Source organism: Cottoperca gobio, chromosome 19 (genome assembly GCF_900634415.1).
Source record: "Cottoperca gobio chromosome 19, fCotGob3.1, whole genome shotgun sequence".
Lineage (NCBI taxonomy): Eukaryota > Metazoa > Chordata > Actinopteri > Perciformes > Bovichtidae > Cottoperca > Cottoperca gobio.
In genome coordinates this window covers 15,468,817-15,478,816 of record NC_041373.1, presented here as the reverse complement: position 1 = coordinate 15,478,816, position 10,000 = coordinate 15,468,817, and the positions used below count along the sequence as shown (strand labels likewise).

At 40.8% G+C, this 10,000-nt stretch overlaps 1 protein-coding gene across 1 annotated transcript in view; it reads right to left on the bottom strand.

Moving 5' to 3' along the window:
* The window catches only part of LOC115024578 (major facilitator superfamily domain-containing protein 1-like), a 3,711-nt gene extending 1,164 nt beyond the window's left edge, over positions 1-2,547 (bottom strand). Inside the window, exons 1-10 of the mRNA XM_029456315.1 lie at positions 2,526-2,547; positions 1,788-1,888; positions 1,518-1,627; positions 1,376-1,431; positions 1,144-1,287; positions 888-1,046; positions 694-809; positions 470-570; positions 160-271; positions 1-77 (exon numbers count right to left, since the gene is read on the bottom strand). The exon at positions 1-77 is cut by the window's left edge and continues 61 nt beyond it. Of these exons, the coding sequence (XP_029312175.1) occupies positions 1-77; positions 160-271; positions 470-570; positions 694-809; positions 888-1,046; positions 1,144-1,287; positions 1,376-1,431; positions 1,518-1,627; positions 1,788-1,888; positions 2,526-2,547 (998 nt within the window). The remainder of the gene's footprint in view (positions 78-159; positions 272-469; positions 571-693; positions 810-887; positions 1,047-1,143; positions 1,288-1,375; positions 1,432-1,517; positions 1,628-1,787; positions 1,889-2,525) is intronic.
* Positions 2,548-10,000: the final 7,453 nt, after the last annotated feature.

Sequence of the window (10,000 nt, the reverse complement as noted above, 5' to 3'; positions counted from 1 at the left end):
AAGGCCAGGAGTCCAAACACAGGCAGCGTGAGGACGGCACAGGCCCCTGCAAAAACGCCCCGCAGACCCACATAGTCCTGGTACAAAACACAAGTTACACCAGCTCACCTTCTTATTTTATATCGCTTCCTACGACAGATGGAGGTTACAGGTACTTACGATGAGAATGCCCACGCCGGCTGAGAGGATCAGTGAGCTGTCATAAACAGCCCCGGCGATATAGGCCGCCTCCTTCTGACTGTAGCCATCGTACTTATCCTGAATGAACTTACTGGACAGGGAAATAAAACAGCAGTATGTTTTTAATATGCTGTGGAAGTACATGGTAAAACATAGTATATATATATATATATATATTTTTTTTTAAATATCTATATATATATTTTTTAAATGTATTTATTTTTTGGCAGCAAGGCCTTAAAAAAACATTTAAATGTAAATTATATGCACGTGTGTGTCGATAGCTAACCTGGCATCTGCGATGAAGGGGAAGATGCCGTTGTAGAAGAACATAATGGTGAGAACCAGCAGCCAATATCTTAGCGAGAGGAGCTTCACATCCTGAATCCTCTACACGCACACACACACACACACACGATATAGTCGTTAATGGACATTTAAACAATGGAACTGAAGCCCCCCTTTGCACTTGGAGTTGGAGACAGGTTTGTTATTGAGATATATTGTTCGTACCACTTTGCGGGACTGCTCTTGGATGGCGCCATCGAGACCCAGCTGCCTCATTCCGATCTTGTCCAGGGCACTGACTAGGACGGCCGACACAAAGCCCAGCACACACAGTAGTGCACCTAGAAAGCATCATTTAGTTATTATTCAGTCACACCATTAACATGGTGTCTCTATCCCCTTTATTATGCATCACCTACCACCCCAGAGTGTCCATTGCATGCCATATTGCTCCTCAAAGTTCTGTGTGAGGAAGAAGTTCAGGACTGAACCCAGGCGAGAGAAAGCCAGGGTCACACCGAACGCCAAGGCCAGCTCCTTCCCTTTGAACCAGAAGGCTGTGATGCGGCTCTGAACAACTGATACAGGAAGTCAAAGAGAAGAGCAGGTTTAACAGCGTTCCTGTGAGCGGACACCACAGTGTGTATGTACGTGACTTTTGAAAGGTGGCCTTACTGGTCAGAGATCCATTGCCCGATCCAAACAGCAGTCGGCCGGTGAGCATCAGTGGCAGCAGATAGGGAGTCCCTTTGAAGTGGGAGCCCAGTGCAAACAGCGACGAGCCCAAAACACACAGGAAAGAGAAGAGAAATATTCCAACTGCAGAGAGGAGGAGAGGGGAATCAATTCACCACGAGTTACCAGGAATCAGTTCTTTGATTTGCAGATAACATATTGGTAGACGTACTGCGGTTTCCTAATTTGTCAATCAGGAACCCCGCCATGATCACCACGACTGCATTCCTGTTGATGGGAGAGAAAAGAATCAACTGTAGTTTTCTGATGGGCCATTCAACGGTATATTACAGTCAATGTGCGTGTGAACTTACGTCCAAGCATAGATGGCATAAAGAAGATTGTACTGCTGAGGGTTCATCCCCAATCCCAGCACACAGTCCACTGTGCCATTGATCACTGTTGCATTGGGACACGTCAGGTTCTGTCAGGTGAGGGGAAGCCGGTGGTTTCAGTTATTATGTAACTAGCCACAAACTGAGGACAAACTTTGGAGTTCTGACACTAAACTACAATGATCTTGTTGAGATGATTTGGGGAAATCATTTGATTCTGATGTATCTTTAAAGAGACCTCTGGCTTACCCCTTGGAACTGATCCTGCAAAACACTGGGGATGTCGAAGCAGAAGTAGGAGCCAAAGGTCAGCAGACAGTTGAAGAACAGCACCACAAAGCGGTAATACGCTGTAGAAAACAACATAAAGAGAGGATCGTTGGTTTCTCCTGGCTGTTCGACTTCACGTTTAATGAAAGTCAGAATGAAACATGGACAAGAAGAACAGATACAGACACCACCGGACACTTGTATTCACATACAGCAATAGCAGCAAGCTGGTATATATTGAATTTAATATCTACAGAATATGTTAGACATATTTAAAAACAAAATATATTCTATTTTCTAATAATACATGTGTCAGATATGGATCACCTAGCTATACAATCTTCTCATTCTGCACAGAGAAGAATAAAAGTGGAATAACAAATAATAAGAAAAACTGCTTGTGTACGTTTCCTTTGGGGGTATTTCGTGTTTACCTCACTGGGAAAGTAAACTGTTTGTGTGGAGCATTAGCTCAACTCATAATTAATTCATGACATAGCAAACAGTTACTGCTAACGTCACGGTTTGGGCAGCTTCCCGTTTAGTCACACGCGCTCTTCTAACGACACTTGGAGCAGAAACTGCTGAGTTGGTGTTTCAGTGGCCCAGTTTATCAGGGAAGTATTATGAAGGGTTACGACAAAGGTCTGGTGCTTAGGCTAAGCTAAATATAGGGACTGTAGTATTTCTGTGAAATAAAACCAAAGTCAGACGTACCTTTCTCCGCCGGCTGCGTCATGGTGAGCAATAAGAGACAGTGGCTATAAAAGAAAACAGTCTTTAGTGTTGTTTACATGAGACAGCTGATCAGCAGGCTTTAACCTTCTTCTTCTTTGTATTTGACAGACGCTGCAATGGCGTATTGCTGCCCTCTAACGTTACTGTTTGTTAAATGATTATATATATTTGTTATACTGTCCAATACTGTGCAGATATTGAGTAAAAGCAGCTGCTGCAGTTGCTCCCAGGTCTGTGAACAGCTTCCTCCCTGAAGAGAGTCGCACCATTTGTACTTTTTCACATTTCTGCACTGCCTATGTTAATGCTACTAACATAGAAACTTTACAAATCCAGGCTCTAGTCTGAATCTTTTCTGCTCTCGTGTGTGAGATTCCCTTGTGACGTTACTTTCTCGCACCAGAGACAGAAGGAAAAACAAAGGACAGGTTTTTTTCTAGGGCAGATTAAACCCTTTACAAAAGCCCTTGTTATCTATGAGGGCTTGTAGTTCAGAAGGTTAAACATTACCTGCTGTTGGATTTTGACTTTTCAAAATCGTGTTGCTCCTAATAAACAGGCTTTTTTTGTCTGCAGCGCTAACCTTATACATGAGTCTTGAGTCTCCATATGTGTAGTGGACTGATCAAAAAAAATTCAATCATTTATTATATAGAAAGAGGAAATAGCAACGCCAGACATATTATTATGTATGTGCAACATTATGGGTTTGTGGACAAAGCTTTATTCTGTATACTGTGGAGATAATATCATAGTGGTACATATACAAAAACATTCAGCCAAATGACACTACACATAAGGAAGTGAACATATTACCCGACATCTCTGTAGGTATACTCCAACTTCTCAACACAGGAGGTTCGTTGTGGGTTGATGAACGGGCAGACGGTCCATCAGGGAATGTTTAGGATAACGGTAGAGGACCTCTGAATCTCTACCATCTTCAATAATTACATGCGCCTCACAGAGTTCTCCTCTTGCCCGGTCCAAAACTACCAATTTCATACTGTGGCTGGATCCGAGATCCTGCCCAGGCTACTGAGGTTGAGGAGCCGACCAGACATGTGTGCCGTCGGCTCTCGTCCACACAGTTAGGTCTGCAGATTGACACAGTGAGAAACCATAAAGCAAATGTCAGGTCGGTTTTTAAACGCCTGTTGTTGAAGTAGGTGTACTATGTTGCTCTCTAAGGAGGCTTGTGATCAGCAGGTGGTGTGAGTTTCCGTCAGGCAGTCAAAGACCTGCCAAAAGCCCCTTCAAGAGTTAAGTGATGTATATTTTAGGTATCTTCGTGGGGTAAACAGAGGATCTGAGCTCAAGGCAGTCTCGACAGGTAACCTTTCCCTCCAGTTCAGTGACTTGACATGGCAGCATCTTCTAGTAATGTCATGATGGGGCACTCATTTTAAGGAAGATTATGAAGCTGTATGTATCATTCAGTTATGTATGCAGTTTGCAATCGAAGTTATTAAATTGCACATGTCTGATACAAATCTAGAGTTTCTGTCTGATCTTGTTGGAGTTCGGATTATGATGAAACAAGGACCAATGGACACAAAAGTATAATTCTGCAGCAAATATACAAAAAAGGTTTTTTTTTACTTCTCAGTTTATGTATAGCGGATTGCAGGTCTTTGAACGTGAGCTTTAGAGCAGGTTTTCCACATGTAACTGGCACAGGCGTAGGAGATGGGATGTGCATCATCAACCTGGAGCTTAGAGTATTTGGGACAGCAGCGTTATTCAAGGCCAGACAAATCTGTCTCGATCAGTTTAGGCACTTTTATTGCATCATCAAATTTCAATGATAAAAACTACTAGACGGCACATTTTCTGTAAAACATACTCCAATCGTCACTTTCACCTTTCGAGGTAATGAAAAAATACAGGGTTACCTGAGGAAGGTGAAAAAGAAAAGGTAAGAGAAAAGACATCAAAAGCCAGGGGGAGCAGAAATAGGGAGATTGATGTAGAGAGTATAAGACAGACTATATAGTACTATAAGAAGTAGTAGTAACGAAACTACGAGAATAATACATAAGAGAGAGAGAGAAGAGAGAAAGAGAGAGAGAGAGAGAGAAGAGATAGCAGAGATAGATAGAATAAAGAGAATATAGATATAGAGATAAGAGGAGAGATGAGAATAGAGACATAGAATAGAGTAGAGAGACATCTATATGCAGAGAGAGATAGAGAGAGAGTATACATATAGAGTATAGGTAATAGACATATAGTAAAGAATTAAATATAAAATAGATATATGTAGATTACTATAATATATTATATTATATTACATAATATATATATATATATACATATATATATATATATATATATAATATATATATACATATATATATATACATATATATCAAATATATAATATACAACATACTATACAACCATTATATGTTGGTGATGTTGGTGTTATAATAAGTAAATTACAGAGGAGAGAGAAGAAGAGAGAGATGAAAAGGGGGGAGGAGAGAGAGAGAGAGAGACGAAGAGAGAGAGAAGAAGAAGAAAAAGAGAGAGAGAGAAGACATAATTGAGGAGAGAGAAGAGAGAGAGAGGAAGAGAGAAGGAGAGAGGATATAGAGAAGAAAAAAGAAGAGAGAGAGAAGAGAGAGAAGAGATGACGAGGAAGAAGAAGAAAAAGAAAAGAGAGAGAGAGAGAGAGAAGAGAGGAGGAGAAGAAGAGAAGATGAGAGAAAATGACGATAGAGAGAGAAGAGAAGAAACAGAACATAGAGAGAGAGAGAGAGAGAGAAGAGATAAAGAGAAGAGATAGAGAGAGAGAGAGCAGAGAGAGAGAGAGATAGAAGAGAGATAAGGAGGAGGAAAGAGAAAGAGAAGAGAAGAGAGAAGTAGAGAGGAAGAAAGAGAAAGAGAGGAGAGAGAGATAGAGATGGAGAGAGGAGAGAGAAGACAGAGTAGAGAGATAGATAGAAAGATAGAGGAGAGAAGAAAAAAGTAGAGAGAGAGAGAGAGAAAGAAAGAGAGGAGAGAGAGAGAGAGAAGAGTAGAGAGAGAGAGAGAAGAGGAGAAGAGAGAAAGAGAGAGAATATAGAAGAGTAAAGAGAAAGGACAAAAAAGATAGAAGAGAGAGAGAGAGGAGAGGAGGGGAGAGGAGAGGGAGAGATGGGGGATGAGAGAGAAGAGAGGGGAGGAGAGAGACAGAGAGAGGAGGAGAGCGGAGAAAGAGAGAGAGAGAGAGACGAGGAGGGGGAGAGAGAGAGAGATAAAAAAAAGACAAAAAAGAGAGAGAGAGAAAGAGAGAAAAGAGAGAGAGAGAGAGAGAGAGAGAGAGCAGAAAGAAAGAAAGAAAGAAACCGAGAGAGAGAGAGAATAGAGAGAACAGAGAGGAAGATAGAGAGAGAGAGAAAAGAAGAGAGAAGAGACAGAAAGAGAGAAGAGAGGGAGGACGAAGAGAAAGAAGAGAGAGAGAGAGGAACAGAAGAGAGAGAGAGAGAAAGGAAAGAGGAGAGATAGACAGATAATAGAGAAGAGAGAAGAGAAAGAGAAAGAGAATAGAAAAGAGAAGATGCAGAGAGAAGAGACAAGACGAGAGGAACGAGAGAGAGAGAGAGAGAGAAAGAGAGAGAGAGAACAGAGAGAGACAAGAGAGGAGAGGAAAGAGAGAGGAGAGAGAGGAGAGAGCGAGAGATAGAGAGAGAGAGAAAACAAGACGAGAGAAAGAGAGGAGACGAGAGAGTAGAGAGAGAGAGAAGAGAGAGATAGAGGAGAAGACGTAGAAAAGAGGAGAGAGAGAGGTAGAAGAGAGAGATAGAAGAGAGAGAAATAGATAGCATAGAGATGAGTAGGAGGAGATGAGAGTAGGAGAGAGAGACAGAGAGGAAAGAGAAGATAAAGTAGAGAGAGAAAGAGAGATGAGAGAGATATAGAGATATAAAATATATATATATAGGTAAAGTAGTAGTATATACATGGATATATAGAGATAGCACACATATAATGATATTATACAGCATATATATTATATAGTAAAGGTAGCGAATCAGAAAAGATAGATATAAAACATAGATGATATAAAAACAATTATAATAGAATACAATATACTATACTAATATACATAGATACTATACGATACTTCATAGACTTACAATATACATATATACAGATACAGAATATACATATATATATATACTTACAATATATACAATATACATATACATATATCATATACACATATATATGTATATATATAATATATATATATATATATTTTTTTTTTTTTGTATATGATAACTCATGCCACAAATAGACAGCAGGAAAATGTGTACAGGCTTTTAAAAGAATTACGAGGTAAAATTAGGTTATACCTAAAAACATGTTACCCCCATTACTTGTGTTGCTGCCATATTTTCCTTTGGCTATTTTTAAAAGTGGCCAAATTCTTGCAGTCGTGACATATAAGGATGTGATATTAAGCCGACTGTTATCATAAAAAAGGTTTCTGATAAACTAGTTACTTACGAATTCAGGAAACAGTTACTAATTGAGCTTGCTGTCTATGCTTTGCAAAACATGTAAAGAGCTCCACCTACTGGCTGTAACATGATAATATGATTGTCGTGCTGCGTATTTAGGGGAAAGTACAAAACGTTATGTTGAGTATGTCTTTTTCGATTGGTGGTGCTGGCAGCAGTAAACGTGCTCCTGACATGGTACCAAGACAAATGTAGATATCCAGCTCTCTGATTTATTGACACGTTGCACCGATTGTCAAAATGTGAAACAGCATTAGTTTTGGACCGGCTTTTGGCAATGTGTGAAATCAGATTCCCTTTATTTAAAAAACAAAGTAAGTTAAAGTCTATTCCTATGAACAGTACATGTAGAGCATCATAACCAATAAAAAAAACATTTTGACAGCATTGTTGGTTAAACTCACAGCCCCCCCCCCCCTCAGTTATGGCATACAGTTGATCGCTATAAAAAGGATATAAAAAAAGTTAGATTTTTTGACTTACACAACAATACCTGCTTCACATTAGATCAATGTATATTGATACTATTTGGGTTGTAAATAATACTGGTTAAGAGAATTGCATTCATTCTGTATTATTAAACTGCTCCGTTATCGCTTAGAGTGAAGCACCCACAACAGTACAGTATGGAGGCCACAGTTGAGTGAGGTGTACAATAAACCAAGTACCCATTTAAACAAAGTGGTACATAGAAAAAAATGCTATTAAAAAGAGAAATGTAAGGGTAAAGTTTTAAACAAAATGTTCTGAGGTGTATTAGAACGGATCTGACCGCCCCTCGCCCTCCTCCTGCTCCTCCTCCTCACTTTGCTCTTCCCTCCCCTGGTTGGCGGGCTCTCATGTCGAGAAGTCTCTCTGCGCGCTGCTTGACCTCTTTGGGTCGTCTTGTCAGGGTCCGGCCCTGCAGGAAGACAAACATGGTGAAACAACATGTATCCCGTACTTCAAGTCAGCCACAGACAGACCGACAACGGCCACATAGAGAAACAGTGAAACAGACTTGAGACGTCTGACATGTCTGTGGTCGGCGATGTTGAGCAGCACCGATGACGTGCAGATGGCAGTGAGGTGTTGGCCAACATGAAGATCATCATCCTTGCCAACGCCACAACGGAATTTAGTTTCACTGGTTTCAGGAAATGAAGAGAAAACAAGAGCAGGGGTAGAGTAAGAAATAACAAATGACGCATGGAGCATGAAGTGCACTGCCCAAAGGATCTTACCTAGACTTATGCCCAAAAATCTCCCAACAGACCAGATTGGACACCCCAATCCCGACCAATCTGTACGACGTGGCCAGCGACCATAGCTGTTCCAGAGTCGCCTGAGGCACCACGAGGGGAGGATGACGGCCACATGCTTTGACTGAATACAGACATATAGTTTTTAAATGTTGTCAGTGATTATTTGTTGTATTTGTTAAACATTGGCTTTCTTTGATTTCAACTACAGCAGCAAATGAGTAGGTGACTCCCAGCCATATGGTGGAGACGAGAGGAGCGACAAAGGTGAAGGCAGGAGTTCCAAAACACAGGCAGCGTGAGGACGGCAAGGCCCCTGCAAAACGCCCCGCCGACACACATAAGTCATGGTACAAAACACAAGGTACAACCAGCGCACCTTCTTATTTTATATCGCTTCTACGACAGATGGAGGTTACAGGTACTTACGATTGAGAATGCCCACGCCGCTGAGAGATCAGTGAGCTGTCATAAACAGCCCCGGCGATATAGGCCCCTCCTTCTGACTGTGGCCATCGTAACTTACCTGAAATGAACTTACTGGACAGGGAAATAAAAACAGCCGTATTGTTTACGTTGAGAGCGCTGTGTGGACACCCAGCATACAAATAGATAACTCGATGCATGAGCTTCGTCTTTCCTTTTTTTTCCACTTAGAGTTTTGCGACAAAAACGTCAAAACAAATTCACCTTTTAACCAGATACCAGCAACACAGGATATACCCCTCAGTACCTCTCAGCTGCACTAACATGAATGAGTTGTGTCGAAATGTATTCGACCCAAACAGGAAGAATGCCTCATACGTACAGCTTGAAGGGGAAAGGTTTTCTAAACTGTTCAGCCTCGTGAATATGGAGTAAATTGAGTCAAGCTCCATCGGTATGTGGCCCCATGTCTGCCCCCACAACAGGAGAGATGAGTCACTATGGTAACAAGCATGAGGTAACAAACTAGATTAAGAGACCATTCTTCCCGAAGGTTTAAAATAAAGCTCACTGTAACTGATTGTAATCTCTAGTTAAGTCTGATACATAAATAAATATGCAAACAGCTTCAGTTTTAGAGAAGCAACAAAGGATATAAATGTTACTGTAACTTAGAAATAACTTAGAAAAGACACTGTGTGATAGTAATCACAGAAAATCTGATTTCAGAAAATCGTGTGAGTTGCCAAAATCCCAGTGGGAATGTAACCCGTTGTTTTGGACATGGCACGCCAACAATGACTGAAAATGCAGCCAAACTGGCCCGGTCCGATAACGCCTCAGATATTTGTTAATGACGGAGCTGTGATGCCAACACAACAACATCACATTAATACTCCTACTGTTTAGAGATGTTTTGTTTTGTTGTAGATTGACTGATGGAGTAGGACAAGTTATACATCGTCGTTTTTGCTCTTGTGTAAATGGTAAAACTCAAGTCTTCACGTGGACATATTTTAGGAGTCCAAAAAGTAATCTGCTCTTTCTTGATCTCTCCCAGAATGTGAAGCTGATATGGTGTCAAGTATTAGCAAATGGTAGATTTAGAAAGACAGCAAATAGAGAGAGAAACCTGAGACGGACAGCTAATCTCACAACCCACTATCTCCAGCTATGAAAATCTGCATCTGTGTGTGTGTGTGTGTGAGGAGTGTGTGAGTTTCTATTTCCAGAATCTTTATGTCGATGTTTAAATATATCTCATTCTAATGTAATG